The sequence below is a fragment of the Pecten maximus genome, chromosome 2 (assembly GCF_902652985.1).
Source record: "Pecten maximus chromosome 2, xPecMax1.1, whole genome shotgun sequence".
In the NCBI taxonomy this organism is placed as follows: Eukaryota; Metazoa; Mollusca; class Bivalvia; order Pectinida; family Pectinidae; genus Pecten; species Pecten maximus.
This window is the reverse complement of record NC_047016.1, coordinates 42,791,720-42,808,947: the sequence shown is the minus strand read 5'-3', so window position 1 is coordinate 42,808,947 and position 17,228 is coordinate 42,791,720. Positions and strand designations below refer to the sequence as shown.

General features: G+C 37.6%; 1 protein-coding gene across 1 annotated transcript; it reads left to right on the top strand.

Moving 5' to 3' along the window:
- Positions 1–421: 421 nt before the first annotated feature.
- LOC117322155 (galactoside 2-alpha-L-fucosyltransferase 1-like) lies at positions 422–15,297 on the top strand. Its single transcript, XM_033876924.1, has 3 exons — positions 422–544; positions 10,828–10,910; positions 11,350–15,297. Exons 2-3 carry the CDS (start codon positions 10,871–10,873, stop codon positions 12,258–12,260), a joined length of 951 nt encoding a protein of 316 aa, XP_033732815.1. The 5' UTR covers positions 422–544; positions 10,828–10,870; the 3' UTR covers positions 12,261–15,297.
- Positions 15,298–17,228: the final 1,931 nt, after the last annotated feature.

Sequence of the window (17,228 nt, the reverse complement as noted above, 5' to 3'; positions counted from 1 at the left end):
TTAGTCGGATGATAAAATAATGTCCACAGAGCCCCACTCGATTTGCACTCTTCTCCTTCTAGAATATATCTTCCGGTCACTCAATATTTGTAGCTCTTCTGCTTCTCGAAGCTGGAAGATTTATCTTCCAAGATGGCGACCAAGTTTTAAGTGTGCGAGTAATTAGTTTCACAATATTTTATTTTTGCCTAGGCAAAAATATTTAATTATGACATCCTTCCCGCGCCATACATACATGCACAAGTTTGTCTCATAGATTATTCTAGTGTTTGAGAAAACACAAAAACTTGTTTTTTTTGGGTTATATTCTCCCCGTTTACTCGATTTACATATAACGGAATGCGATCTTCTTAGCAGACTTCCCTTCATAGAAGAGTGCAAATCGAGTCGGGCTATGGAGTGAATATCTGTGTCTCGTTGATGCTTTGCAGAATCTATTTGCGAATCAAACGCACCGGCGACGTATTTTTGTATCGAATGACCACAATATAGGATATTTGATTGTCGTTTGGACATTCATGTCGCCACAGAAACACAGGAAATGGTAAGTTATTATATATTTGTGTTCTGGGCAAAATGTATACAATATATATAGGAACAAACAGATGCCTTTTCTCTGAACATCTTAGTCCAAATTTGCTGACAATGTTGGTCCTCTATATATTTACTCGATACATGCATAATAACAACAAACTCAATATATGCGATTAGCTGCTCGGCCTTGGAACGACTGAGTCGGCATTTAATTTTAAAATATAAATTCCAAATGCATATACATCGAACCCACACTCAACCAACTCCCCCTCTCAGACCGTGATTGCCCTGTAAAACCAAGCCTGCCACCCAACCTGAAAAACCCTTATTAGGGAAACAAGTCAGGAGGTGCACCAGCCCTATATGCTTAAGGTTTATTTTTGCTGAGATTTCTAAACATCGAGTACAACCACGATCACCACGCATACTAGCAATAACCCAATACGACATAAAGATCACCACATATAAATACTTATGCTACAATGAACTAAATATATTGAAATTTAGAGGGTGCGTTCCCTTGCTGACCGAAAGCTAGAATGACTTACAAGACCACCTTACCACGGCCCATACTTCTGAACCAATCCCATTGGTCAATACAAACTGCACATACTCCCCGATCTATACGACCGACACGTATACACGCGAACCTATAGGACAAATATTTCCCGCTATTCTCCGAAACGCGGGAAATTTGAATTATAAGGCCTATACGCTTTAAGGCTTTATTAACATCAGAGCTCTTAGGATTATATTCATCAGGGACCCATCATTTGACTTTTAAAAATTGAACCAGAAAACAGGTAATTTGATATATAAGCTGAAAAGTCATGTGCATAGTGCAACGTAACATGGTGGGCAGAATCACAGACCACTTTCGTCTTACTCATATTCATAATCTGCCTCTAAATTTTGCCTCCGCCTCCATAATTATCCTTTCGACAGTCCCCTCTCTCTGTCTGGTATTTTCATCATTTACCTTCACTTCATTAAATCCACATTTTGTTTACACTCCATCAAATATTTAATCTGATTTGATTGAGTGTGTATTGAAGGACAAGTTTACTAAAGTTAGAACTACATTTATAACTGTAACTTTTGCGAAAAAGACAGGAGACTATTACAGGAACTATTATAATATCTCGGCCTGTACACGGATGGAGTGCATCCGAATAACCTACTAAGTCTGGCTACAGAAGATAACAGAGCAAATAAAACAGCATACATATCTTTATTTGGAATTCTTACTACTGTACATGGTAAGGCAGTAAGTAGGGTTGGCAACAGGCAGCACGATTTACCAAAAAAAAAAAAACCCAAAAAACCCCAATAAACCCAAACAGACCCCAAAAAACTTCCAAGAGGTTATTAAGACCGAAAGAGGCCACCAGACACCCAAAAAACATTTAATTTTAGTCATAAAAAAATATAGCTGACATTAAATTCACTTACGAATACGAAAAAAAGAGTTGCGTTGTATAATTTTCTGATCATTTCCAAGAGTTATTCCCCTTAGATCTTCATGTACACACCATCAATATACGTATGTACTCTATATTAGGTTTTCACCCAGGAATTGTATCAAAAATACATCTTAATTGATAAAAGATATTGTGATTTATCAATATGCATATTAAGGAATGTATATGAATATTAAAGAAGATAAATTTATTACATTTCTCACAATACGCTTAGATATTAAATCTAGTCAGTATTATTTATTATACACATAGGAATCAGGGGAGGTAACACTTATAATATTCTTTCATAAATGTTCGGGAGAAACAAATCATTCTCGATGTTATATGTGTAAAATAATCAACAGTCTATAATGATTTATATATCTTAATTATTTCATATTATTAATTTATTGTTTAAAGTTCTATTATTGGCTTTTTGGTTTTTTTGTTTTTTTGGGGGTAATTCGTGCCGCCCATTGGCAACAGTTAGCATGGGGCAGGGCTAATCTGTGCTATACTATTCTGGTCGGTGTTGGTTAAAGTGCTTCACCAGTCATGATGACCCTTACTTTTTTAAAACTTAGAGAGACAGAAATACAACAGCAATATACTGTAAAAGGAAAAAAATAGTGTGCCTCCCCCAGGGATCAAACCAGGGATCAAACCAGCGACCCTCAGCTTAGTGGTCCGCCGCTCTACCGACTGAGCTAAAGGGAAATTCCCCCTAGCGCGAAAGACGAACATATCATTATCTACATTTAAAACCTGCCACAATACCATTAAATGCAGGTCTAACACAATTACATGACCAACCATTTACACATGTACAATATACTTCGTCTTCACAAATCCATCCCTCGTAAAAAAAATCCATAAGTACCAGGAATATTGGACCATAACATTGTCATAACAGACATGGAATTGCCAGGCTATATTACCAACCGACACCAGCTAGAAAGTGCTATATTTACTACCTCAAACTAAACCAAGTCTTAGATAAGCTGGCAAACACCATCAAAGAAATGGACGATAAAAGCATGAGTATACATGATCTGAGGAACACCTTCAAAGCCAAACTACAAGAACACATGGATGACTGCATCCACTCAAGAGCAACTAAGACAAAACACTCAGTACCCAGGAGAATACGACAGAACAGATCTACACTATTCAAAACAGGCCAAAAAATAAAAAAAAAAACTGGAACAACTATAGGCATTTTCAAAAGGACTGCAAACCACACCTTAGGCAGGTTGAGTGGAACTTTGTCAACAATAACAAATGGCCAAACCAAAGAAACAGGACTCATTTGGAATTGCACCACTAAAATAAGGAAATAAGCTAATCAGTGACAGAAAACTAAAAGCACAAAAACTGATAAATCATTATAAATCAGTTTTCACAAAAAAAGAATCCGGCCCACCACCAAGAACAACTAAAACAGCAAAACATGAGATCCCTCCACAAAAAATCCACATTGAGGGAGAAAAGAAGCTTCTGATCAACAAGGTAGGCCCAAACAACATATCTGGAGAAGATAATAATAATATCCCAATCAAAATACTAAGGAGACGAGTGTATGTGCAAATTTACCATCTAGCACAGAGTCTCACAATAGTATTCCAAGTATCACTTTTTCAGTGAACATGGCCCAACTACCAAAAGGTTGAAGAGATTCAATTGTCACAAGCATCTTTAAGAAAGGGGAAAACACCTGGCCAAAAAATTACAGACCATTTTCACTAGCACCAGTGTGCAGTAAAATTCTAGAACACATCATATGCAGGCACATGCTGGGATATCTTGAAAGAAACAACATTCTTACATCGCTAAACCATGGCTTCAGATCAGGATACTGGTGCAAAACCCAATTACTGACCACACTGGATGACTTTGTCCAAGAATACGAACAAGGCAACAAAGTCAACATCCCCATCTTAGACTTTTCAAAGGCCTTTGATACAGTGTCACATAACAAACTTCTAAATAAGTTGCAACAATACTGTATCGAAAAACAACAAGCTCATTGTCAAGTGGCTGACAAACTTTTCCTCACACAAAGAACAATGAGGACAATAGTTGAGGGATGAAATCAGAGGAAGTGAAAGTAGACTCTGGAGTCCCTCAGGGCACGGTGTTCAGACCTCTTATATTCCTCGGCTGCATCAGCAACCTTCCGCAAGCGGTAACGTCAAAATTTTGACTTTTCACTGATGACTATCTACTATATCACACCATCAAAACCTTCGAAGACCACCTGCACCTAGAGAAATATCTAGAAAATCTAGAAGAATGGGGCAAAAATAGGGGATGGGCAAAAACGGGGAAAGGGCCAAAAAATGGGGAATAGGCCAAAAATAGGGAATGAATGGGCCAAAATATGGGGAATGTACTTACATGCTGAGAAATGTTTCATATAATGAACATGAGCAAGAAAACATCAAAATTCTGCACACTTTAAAATCAGATCTTAGAGAAAGTACAAAACAACCCCTATCTTGGACTACAAATATCATCAGACCGAAAATGGGTCCACACACTCAAGTAAGCTGAGACAACCTAGAAATAAAAATCGACCCTGACCTTCCTACGTAGAAACCTCAAATGCTGCACTGAGGAAATCAGCATACATGACCATGGTAAGTGATGGAATAAGGTACTACTATATGGGACCCCTACTAAAAATTGGACGCAGACAAACTAGTTAGAGCGTATCCAGCGCCGAGCAATACATTTCATTTAAGAGGACTACAAAACCAGAGAGGCAGGTTATGTAAACAAAATGGCCAAGTGGTCTAGTGTTACTGTATAAGATTGTTGAGGGGTTGGTTCTGGCTGTACCCCCTGGGAAATTTCTGACAAAACCTAAAACTAAATTAGAGCTAAGCAATTCAGTTTGGGTTTGTCATTAACAATATATTGGTAAAACAAACCAAAAACACACAATGCCTCTGAATTAACCCCACAAAGAAAAAAAAAAAAGAACAATTTAAAAACTCATACTTTGTATGAAGCAGCATAGAATGGAACCAACTGGACAAACATACATTCAGAGCTAAATCAGTTGAGTTTAAAACAGCACTCAACAAAATAAGCCAATAAGCACCTCCCCTATCATTCAGTATACCAGAATTGGGATATAACAACGGAAACAGATACAGAACAGGAAAACCGTGTTGTATGCCTCCATTGTGGATTCAACCTGTGATGCTATGCTTACTAGTCTACCACTCTGCCAACTGAGCTTAATGGAAATTCAGCCTAGCCATGACGCTCGAAGGTGAAAATTTGACTGTGTACTATTTACAAGTAAAAGCTGCCATACTACCTATACTAGCTACCCAATTTTCAAATGTTTTCACTCCTAAACACACATCAACCCAGGTACTATCCCCAACAAAACCTCTCATTTTCTTACAGCTTGCATTTGCACTTGGAGTGGTCAACAGCACCAAACGTAATAGGAGTGTGCCTCCACTGGGGATTGAACCCGTGACCTCGGCTTACTGGTCTGACAATCTACCAACTAAATTAAAGGGAAATTCCTCCTAGTGCAAAGCACTATTTACAACTAAAAGCTACCACATAACCCAACAATACCCACAACATTCCCAAGCCATTGTCCAGATAAATCTAGCATAGGGCCTATGTACACGTGTCCCTGTGGCCATAGGCCTATACTATCAGAACTGTTTATCTTCAGATTTCTGTCTGTCAAACAAAAGCTATTCAATTTCTTTTTAATACAGATAAAAATGTTTACTAGACTAGCTTGACATAAAAACTTTTTTGAAACATTTTATGTTGTTTTTCATTCCTTTTAGGATAAGATTTTTCAGATTTATGTTAAAATTGCCATTCGTCCAAGGTCTGTTAATTATAATTGTCATTCCATCTGTATGTCTGCTTAATTATAGTAAACAGTCCTTGTTGTATCCATTTCTACGAGATAGATCTTCCTCAAATTTCAAATTTATATATGTGTGTTCCTCTTGGTGATCATAGTTGTGCATGTTGAATTTTGTGAATTGTCAGAAAATAAAATGAGAGGTGGCCATCTTGAGAGATTTTAATTGGACAGTTGAAGTTTGTTCTAGCTAACAGCATTACATTGGATAAAATTAGTCTTTTTTCTAGGCCCGGTAATCTAACTGCCTAATTAACGACCCACTTGGTTAGAATGACAGTAATACATATATATGGCTATACCTATAGATACACTATAAGTGTCCACTGTCATACATGTAGGACTCTGACAGATTTTGAATAGAGAGTTGTAGCCAAAGTCAAACTATTCTCTCCAAAATATCTGTCGGTCTGGTCAGACCACCAGTCATTCGAGGTAGGCTGGGAATAGTGCCTTTTTCTTATCGTATTACCTTGCTCATGCATATTTTAGGAAACTATCATGCAAATGTTCTGACTTTGATTGGCTCTTATATACCTATAACCCTTGTGATACTGCTATAACAATAATCAAATATTGACTTGTGAGAGGATCACAGGTATGTACTTGCCACAAATTCCCAGCCCCTCAGGAGACATGTATGTACATGGACTGTGTGCCTGCAGGCTTTAATTGGAATTAGTCGAATGCCAAGACTCTGTGATTTGGAGATCTTCAACAATAATTAACCTGATAAACAAAAGTTTTTAAATATTTATGTGCATGTGCAATAAATAAGAATAATGTGTGGCGAAAATTTGTTTGAGGCCCATTAGGGATTTTTATAACTGGTCAGGGCCTTTTTGTCTCATTTTGGGAATACAATTGGTGAATTTGGAAAGATTTTTTCAGGAGTATTAAATAAAACTGCAAATTTTGGGAATTTGGCTTAATTATGAAATAACTTCAATTGGGAATAGGTCCATTTTATAATTATCAGACCCAAAAAACCTTCTGGAAAATGGTGGTCGAATGGTTAAGGTGTCCCGACACTTTATAATCACTAGCCCTCCAACTCTGTATCGCGAGATCAAAACCCATATGGGACAGTTGCATGGTACTGACCGTAGGACGGTGGCTTTCCTCCACCTCCAAAACCTGACATGTCCTAAATGGCCCTGGCTGTTAATAGGATGTTAAATAAAATACCCAACCAACCCTCAGGAAAAACCCTGCATGACCATTCAATAATGTAACGACTGGTATACAGAACATGTACATCAGGACTCCTATCACTTCTTTACATAAATATCGTATGTATATTACATAACTTTCTCTTGTACAAGATTTAGAATAGAATTCTGGTGATATATGATTAGACCTACTTCTAATGGTGATATAGACTTAAATTACAAAACCAACTCTAATTGCAAGAACAGTTCAACCCTGAGGGTTGGTTGGGTGCCTCGGTAGCCATGATCACTAATGGTTTGACAGTCATCTGTGCAGTCATGCGTGAGCTTCAGACCACTCTCCCCTAGAACGTGGGTTCGAGCCGTGCTGGCGGCAAGGGATGATGTCTGTTGGGTTCGTTGTTTCCTCACCGATGGCAAGTTGGTTTTCCCCCGTGTGTTTTCCTCCAACATTCAAAACAATATTTGTTATTTGTTTAATAAAAGCTCTGCATAGCTTATGTTGGTTGTTTACCGTGTACACCATGATAAATAAAGGTTATTTATTAGCTCACTGGTCCAAAGGACCAAGGTGAGCTTATTCCATACCGTGGCGTCCGTCCGTCCGTCAACAATTGACTTATTTGACTTCTTCATAACCGCTGATCGGAATTTGAACAAATTTGGTCAGAACCATCCCTATGGGTAGGGGACTCAAAATTGTACAAATGATGGGGCTGACCTCCTGGGGGCCTCTGGGGCGGGGCCAAAAGGGGGCAATTTGGCGCTATTGATATAAACGACTTCTCTGAAACCAAGTAATGGCTATCGCTCATATTTGCCTGGTAGCATCACTATGGAGTGGGGATTCAAAATTGTACAAATGATGGGGCTGACCCCCCAGGGGCTTGAGGGGCGGGGCCGAATGTGGTCAATCCGGCTATATTCATATAAACAACTTCTTCTCTGAAACCAAGCAATGGCTATCGCTCATATTTGCCTGGTATTATGGGGTGGGGATTCAAAATCCCCCCCCCCCCCCTGGGGCCTGTTGGGCGGGCAGAGTGTGGTCAATCCGACTATATTGGTATAAACGACTTCTCCTCTGAAACTAAGCAATGGATATCGCTCATATTTTACTGATAGCATCCCTATGGGGTGGGGATTCAAAATTGTACAAATGGTGGGGCTGACCCCCCAGGGGCCTGAGGGGCGGGGCCAAAATTGGTAAATTTGTTTAAACAACTTCTTCTCTGAAACTAAGCAATGGATATTACTCACATTTGTATGGTAGCATGGTTATGGGGTGGGGATTCAAATTTGTAAAAATGTTGGGGTTGACCCGGGCCGCCAGGGAGCTGAGGGGTGGGGCCAAAAGGGGTCAATTTGGCTAAATTGATTTAAACAACTTATTCTCTGAAACTTAGCAATGGTTTCACTGGTAGCATCATATTGGGGTAGGGATTCAAAATTGCATAAAGGAAGGAGCTGACCCCCAATGGGGCCGAGGGCAGGGTCAAAAGGGGTCAATTGGTCTAAACAAGTTCTTCTCTGAAACTAAGCAATGAATATCACTCACATTTGTGTGGTAGCATCCATAAAGGTTCGCGCCAAAAGTCAATTTCATGGATTAATGCACTTTTTGGCGTTTGTAGTATCAAAATAAAACCAATGTACATGTACCCATATAAAATGCTTATGATATATATTGACATAGCAATACCAGCAACAAATATACTTGAGCATCATTCTTGTTTCATATCTCATGAAACCAGGTGAGCGATACAGGCCCTCTGGGCCTCTTGTTTATTTATTTATTTAGATCATTGTACAGACAGATTTGGGGTTACCCTTTACTAATGTCAGCACCTCAAGTCATGGCATCTAATGCCTATTTCAAATTTGTTGAAAGAAATACGGTTGTAATCATCTTTATTTCCTTCAATTTAAGATAGAAAAGAATTTCTTTTTACCAAAATATTGATGGTATGGATAAAATATGGAATTGAATTTTCTACATGATTATTTGGATCCATGGATGAAGCCATAGAGTAATTTTCAAATTATTTAGAGAGTTGCAAAATTATATACATAATCCAGCTATAGATTGTTTTTATAATTGTTATAATAGCAGACAGGGATGTCAAGATTATGTTTAATTGGCTTACTAGTAATTATGAAATAATTTCAATTGGGAATAGGTCCATTATATAATTATCAGCACCAAAAAACCCTCAGGAAAACGGTGGCCGAATGGTTAAGTTAATCACTACTAGCCCTCCAACTCTGTGTCGCGAGATCGTTCCTCCACCTCCAAAATATCTACATTATCATTTTTTTTCACTTGGCTGACAGCTAAATACATTTGTCCAAACTTTGAACCTGCATTGGGACCAATTCAAAACTTTGTCAAATCCATAACAATCAAACTAGCACTCGACAGTATTCCATTTTGTTAAAATGGTTTTACTGTTGAAAACCTTTAAATGCAAATGCGATATAGATTTTATTCGAAACACTCATGATTTTTACGTACATAACTAACAAATTTAAAGTCAATTAGCATCTTACTGGAAATCAATATCTGATATTTGTGTGTCATTTTTTAGTTACACCTCTGCAAATAGCAGGGTATTAAGAATTTGAGAAATGCATTTTTTTTATGTATTTTTCATTTTTGAAAGCATCTTTCACATGTACATTCAGCTAAAACTCACTTGTCCAGTTTCTAAAAACTGAAGTGTTTATCACAGACTTAGTCCTTGGAGTTATCTAAATATATAAAAAAAAAACAACCAATAAAATTACTGCTAGTGATGTTTCGATAACAGCTCACAAATAACCAGTATAGTGTGTGTAGACTGAGGTGGTAAGCATGTACAAGGTGGTAATAAGGCTAAAACATAACACGTATGTTTCTGTTAACATCCCAGAAAAAAAATCAGGTACTGTAAACGTACTTATTTTAGCGCAATCAAATTTTAGCGCATTTGCAGATTTCAGCCAGTTAGCGCAATGATGAATTAGCGCATCCACAGAACTTTCTATAGAAATGGAATGTACAAAAAGTAATTAGCGCAATCATAATTTAGCGCAAGGCTTCCAGCGCGAAAAGCGCTAAAATAAAATTACCGCTAAAATATGTACGTTTACAGTAAGTAGATAGGTAGGGAAATGTTTTTAATTTTTTTAATAGTTTTTACTAAGGTTATATAGACAGGCAATCTTAACTTTAATAGTCCTTCCTTGAAAATGGTAAAAACAACCTCCAGTGTAGACAAAAAAATACAGGGTCGGTAGGGTTAGTGGAAATACAGGTATTTTTTTTTATACCTAATTGTCGACAAGTTGAAGTACAGCTTGTAGTGATAGCTAGAGTACAAGCATATTGGCTTCATTTCCAAAGAAGTCTAACCCTAGTGAGTTGCCGAGTTGACTGTAGATGGACTGTCGATCCAGCTACGCTTTGTTAAATACCTGGTCATAGAAGTGCGAAAGTCTATGGGCCCCTCATCCCTACTCTTACTAGTCATTCAAACCTGAGAAAGACTTTAACTTGGGTTTTCTCTGGGTACTCCGTTTTCCTCCCACAATAAGACCTCTCGCACACTTCGATTTGGGCCAACAAGGGTGCTTAATATAAGTTTGTATAACTTGTTTCACAGTTGTTGTAAAATAAATTAAGTTTAATTTTTGATGTAGATTTGTTAGACTTGTAATAATTTTTTTTAATTATTCAAAGTTGTTCTAAAATATGCATTTATTTTTCTTTCAGAGTCTTGGAATTCTTAGATAATTAATCCTCTCTGGTGAACACAATGAGGCTACGTATCTGTAGAAACTGTTTCCGTGTGAGAGGTAAGTATGATGTGTATTCAGTCAGGATTATGATAAGGTGTAAAAAGTGGCTTTTACATCTGATGTCACAGATTCGAATCTATTTAATTTGTAGTTATGGAACAGCCCTTGGGCTGATTGGCTAAAGAAAAGCACATTAAAATAGCCATTTTTGACAGCTTGTATCTCGGGACAGAAATTTAAAGACAGTTTCGATGCCAGGGCTTTTTCTCACTGGTTTGGTAAGGGGCCTTTTTGTCTCATTTTGGGCAGAAATTTAGGAAAGACTTTTTCAAGAGTAAACTCCAAAATTTGGGAATTTGGCTAAGATATGAAATAATTTTAATTGGGAATGGGGCCCATTAACGGCCCCAAAAAGCCCTCAGAAAAAGCCCTAGATGCACTTCAAATGTAGAATTCATCCTGTAAGGTTTGTAATGATGTTTTTGTATTTGACCAGGTGTGTACCAGATGATTGGCTACCTCCTACTGTTCCTGTTCATGTTGCTCACCCTACAGTTTCGGGATAACGTGTCGGATTGTACTGTGTTCAACCTTCAGGGTACCCTTTTTTACCGTCCTCGCCCGCACTTCTTCTGCCTCAAGTACAGCGGTAACCTTGGAGACCAAATGTTTCAGTACGCTTTTCTGTTGACTCTGCGGATCCGCTACAGCACGGAAATTACTCTTCCTTCTAATAATATACTCACTCCAGTGTTCAACATTGTTCCGCAAAACGAATTTATTCTTCAATATTGTGACTGTTTTCAAAAGAGAACTCAGAAGGAGACAACATATGGCTTTGATCCAACACTGTTAAATATGGATGTGAACTTTGAAGGCAGCTACAAAAGTTATAAGTATTTCGAAAGTCAAGTTGATGAGGTTCGTTCCAGATTCTATCCTAAAAAATGGATCACATCTAAAGTACGAAAAGAACTGGATAAAATAAGACATGGACATGGTGGTAAAAACTCGACCTTAGTAGGTATTTACTTACCACATCCTGCGGAAGGATTTAAAGATACTAATGTGGAAAATTTCCTTCAAAATGCAATACAGTTGTATAGGGAGCAATATAGAAATGTCATCTTCATTTGTGTGATAAAGGAAGGGGCAGAGACATTTTGGATGAAGTCTAAATTCATTCTTCAGAAAGACATATCTGTGTTGGTGGAGTCAGGGGAGGACATTGTGCTAGGACTGCTGGCTGGTGTTGACCACTCTGTCATACTGAAGGAGTCGCTGGCCTGGTGGGGGGCTTGGTTGGCTGGAGGAAAAGTAGTCTACTACCAGGACAACTTCGACAGTAACGACAGCAGTCAATCAGACAACATCAGATACCCTCCAGCCTGGAATGCTTTGAATTAACTCGGGGGTTCAAAGCATCCCTTATAAGGGGCTGAGTGAGCTAGTTTATGCCATAATGCAGCAATAGTTGTCCAGCTATTGCCAACTGTTCATTTTAAATTCAATATATGCACAAAAACACTAAATATGTTTTAAGAAACTTTTTGTACTGCTTCACAATCAAGGGTGGCCGTGTGTTTGCCTTGGGTTAACTCCCATTGTAGTGATGGGAATCAGGTTTCACTTTTAGCATTGATAATCGTAACTCAAAATCAATCAATTATCAACTATAATCAATTTTCTGAATTTAGCACAGAATTTATGTTTATCTAAAGTATATTTATTACACATCTTAGTGTTATCAGTATTTTTGATACACTCCTCACAAAGCATTTAATGGTTGTTGATACATGGAATGTATATTTAAACCTCCTTAATCTCTTGTAAACAACCAATGAATATATTGGTAAAATATCAGATCAACTACTTCTTGGTTCGGTAACATTACAAATACATGCAAAGCCAAAGATTTACAAACAGTCCCAGAAATATCCAATTTATTGCCTTTTAAAAATTGCCATCGATGATCGGTTTTATTTTGTTTTTTGACTAATTTTCGATTATTTTCTATCATTTGCTAACCACTATCCCCTAGAACAATAATGAAGTTGATCGGAATCATACGGGTACATACTATTACAACTCGAAACAAGTGCTGATATTTTTTTTTATTTTTATTATTTTTTTTTTAAATTTAGGTCACCTGAGATGGAGTCTCATGTGATCTTTTCTAATCGCCTTTTGTCTGTTGTCAGGAGTCCATAAACAATTTACATTTTCAACCAATCTGTCATTTAGGACGAGTAGCGATTTTCCCATTAGGACTTGCCCGTGGCCCCAGAGGAGCCACACCTCCAATTATACAACATTTGATTTAATGATTTAGACAAAATTTCACCTGAGGAGTTCAGGACCAGTAGCGATAAAAAGAAATGTTGACAGATGGATAGCTGATACATCATGGCAACATTCCATCATGAGTGTTCAAACTATAACATTCCTGGGTCATAGACCATGATAACATTCCATGTGTGTTCAAATTACATTCCCGCGTAATATACCATGACAGCATTACATTCAAACTTCATTCTGTGTCTGATTACAAAAACATGCCTCAATGTCATTGTTACATGTCATTGTGTCTGCCCTCATGGTACCCCAATGTCACTGTTACATATCAGTGTCTGCCCTCTTGGTACCCCAATGTCACTGTTACATGTCATTGTATCTTCCCTCTTGGCACCCCAATGTCACTGTTACATATCATAGTGTCTGCCCCCTTGGTACCCCAATGTCACTGTTACATATCAGTGTGTCTGCCCTCATGGTACCCCAATGTCACTGTTACATATCATTGTATCTGCCCTCTTGGTACCCCAATGTCACTGTTACATATCAGTGTCTGCCCTCTTGGTACCCCAATGTCACTGTTACATGTCATTGTGTCTGCCCTCATGGTACCCCAATGTCACTGTTACATATCAGTGTCTGCCCTCTTGGTACCCCAATGTCACTGTTACATGTCATTGTATCTGCCCTCTTGGCACCCCAATGTCACTGTTACATGTCATTGTATCTGCCCTCTTGAATTGGCACCCCAATGTCACTGTTACATATCAAGTGTCTGCCCTCTAGGTACCCCAATGTCACTGTTACATGTCAGTGTCTGCCCTCTTGGTACCCCAATGTCACTGTTACATGTCATTATATCTGCCCTCTTAGCACCCCAATGTCACTGTTACATATCATAGTGTCTGCCCCCTTGGTACCCCAATGTCACTGTTACATATCATTGTATCTGCCCTCATGGTACCCAATGTCACTGTTACATATCAGTGTCTGCCCTCTTGGTACCCCAATGTCACTGTTACATGTCATTATATCTGCCCTCTTAGCACCCCAATGTCACTGTTACATATCATAGTGTCTGCCCCCTTGGTACCCCAATGTCACTGTTACATATCATTGTATCTGCCCTCTTGGTACCCCAATGTCACTGTTACATGTCATTGTATCTGCCCTCTTGGTACCCCAATGTCACTGTTACATATCAGTGTCTGCCCTCTTGGTACCCCAATGTCACTGTTACATGTCATTGTGTCTGCCCTCATGGTACCCCAATGTCACTGTTACATATCAGTGTCTGCCCTCTTGGTACCCCAATGTCACTGTTACATGTCATTGTATCTGCCCTCTTGGCACCCCAATGTCACTGTTACATGTCATTGTATCTGCCCTCTTGGTACCCCAATGTCACTGTTACATATCAGTGTCTGCCCTCTTGGCACCCCAATGCCACTGTTACATATCATGGTGTCTGCCCTCATGGTACCCCAATGTCACCGTTACATATCAGTGTCTGCCCTCTTGGTACCCCAATGGCAGTTGAATGTTCAAATTGGATACTAATTAATCATCTTATAATGAAATCCTTGTATGATACTTGTTAATGATCTTTATATGGATCTCAAAGTTTGACACTATTTTATTATCTTAATGCTGATCATGAAATCCTTTGCATGATACTAATGCATTCACTTTATACTGAAATCCTTGTATGATACTTGTTAATAATCTTTATGTGGATTTCAAAGTTTGATACTTTTTAATGATCTTGATACTGAAATCCAGATAAAGTCGTTGATGTCCCGGCCTTCTGCACTGAAGTTTGTTATCTGTTTTTATGTATAAACTGAAAATGTTCTGAAAAAATCATGCAGTAAGATATGTGCACAAGACGTTTCTCACTTTTTACTAAACTTTTTAACTTGTTAGATATTCTTGATCATAGATGTATTCATTAAGAAAAACATATGTTTTTACTGACTATATATGTAATAGTCTTGGTCATGGAAATGTTTGTAAATACTGTAATAATTTGATATTGAGTTGATGCCTTTAACCATTATGGTTGGTATGATGTAACTAATAGGATCAGTATACCGACTGTCATGGATTGGAGAGACAACAAAATAAAACTTACATTAATGATATACAACCATGTCTCCTGTAGTATATACTGAAACATACCTTATACTGCCACAACCAGTGAAGTCCATAAATCATGTAATTTTTGTTTTCCATTCAATTGACCTTTGACCTTTAGTTAAATGGGTTGATAAAAGTATACAGCATTCATTAGAATATCTTTAACAGTTTAAATGTTATTGCCAGAAATTGCTAAAAGAAAATGTCAACTTTGACCTTTGACCTTGAAAGTTAGGTCAGAGTGACCTTATGGTAAAGCAATGTACATTGGTTTCAGTTAAACAATGTATATTGCAAGTTTAATCAAGTTGATTTCATTGGTTAAGAATTTATGGCCAGGAAAATATTTGCACTTACTTGACGTTTGACGTTGAGGTCAATTTCACAACGATCCAATGATGGAGCATGGCACTTTTTCATTGAGTTATTAAGGTATACAGTATCAAAATATCAAAGTTTAATGGTTTATGATCTATCACCCACACAATATTATTGGAACAAGAGGTCCAGCGACACTCAACTGGATATTCCTACTGCCCAACAATGGATCAAACTACAGGTTGACTAAATCCTGTCATTCTTGAAAGAGAAAAAGTATTTTAAAGTTTTGTTTATTTTTTCTATAATACTCCTATTGGGCCCCTTTTCTCCCACCCTAAAGGTGTCACATCCTTCATTTATACAACATACAACACTGCCAAAAAATTCTCCAGACCAAATTTCATCAAAATCCATTTAATTGTTCAGGACTAGTAGCATTTCTAAAAATTTACCCTTCGGCCCAGGTGAACCAAAAAAATTGTTCATAATATTATTACAAAGAGCAATTAATCTGTAAGTTACAATTAAATAATTCCTATTTTCGAGCTTGTGCGAGATCTTGTCAATATATATCTGCTTACGAAGTTTCATCAAACTTATTTGATATTTACTGCAGTTATTGTGTTCACAAAGTCCAATAATAATATTACATTTTTGTATTTCAAAGGGCAATAACTCTGTAAGTTACTGTCGAGTAATTCTCATTTTGAACCTGTCAGAGATCTTGTCAATATATGGCATCATACAAAGTTAACTTTGTTGATATTTACTCAAGTTATTGTGTTCACAATGTATTTGTTGACGACAAACACGGACACCACGCTCACCTTTATTTTTGTAAACAAACCCATTATACAACATCCATTTCTGACACCGCATGCAGGATGTGTCACAGATTAGAAATAATAGTTAAGTTCATGATATATATGATTTTACAATTTAAAGGAGATACATGTATATATGATTTTCAATAATGTGATGTCATTAAAGTGTAGGTGATATTCCCCGCCGACCAAGTTTGATGAAGAGAAAACTCCATCTGAATGTCCACAGAAAAAATAGAAAAAATAAAGCTTCTGTATGTGTAGTTAAATGTAGCTGTTTCACTTTCTTCAAAACTGCTGTTGACAAAAACAATGAAATAGAACATACCATCATCTTTTCAAGATACAAGAACATTTGGAACACAAGCTATCACATTTCCTGAGTCCCGGAACACTTCCCAGAGGAAAAAAAAGCAAGATTATGAGCAATTGGACATCCCTTTCCTGCCGTCGCTTGTGTATCCCAGGTTTTGTTCACAGTGGTCAATGTTATGATGAAGACAAAGAGATTGACAACATGATAAACCTTACTCCTACACATTTTTACAGACGGTAAATGAAGACAGCTTTCTTTCAGACTGAGGATTGACCAATAGTTAGATGGTAAATTTTCACAAGTTGGATACTAGTAACACATCAGGCATACGAACCAAGATGAAACAAAGAAATTTTGAAAATTAGGATGGCGGTTGTTTTGCGGGAAATTTACATCAGGTTTAAAAAAAACACTAGTCCTACCTGGAGATATAACACAAGGGTCATTATATTTGAAATCTGACGTCAATTTCATGAAAAT

Excerpts from the sequence above, each read along its gene's own strand:
- LOC117322155 (XM_033876924.1), top strand. The coding sequence starts at position 10,871 with ATGAGGCTACGTATCTGTAGAAACTGTTTCCGTGTGAGAG. Across the intron at positions 10,911-11,349 it reads AAACTGTTTCCGTGTGAGAG|GTGTGTACCAGATGATTGGC; the intron begins GTAAGTATGATG and ends GTATTTGACCAG.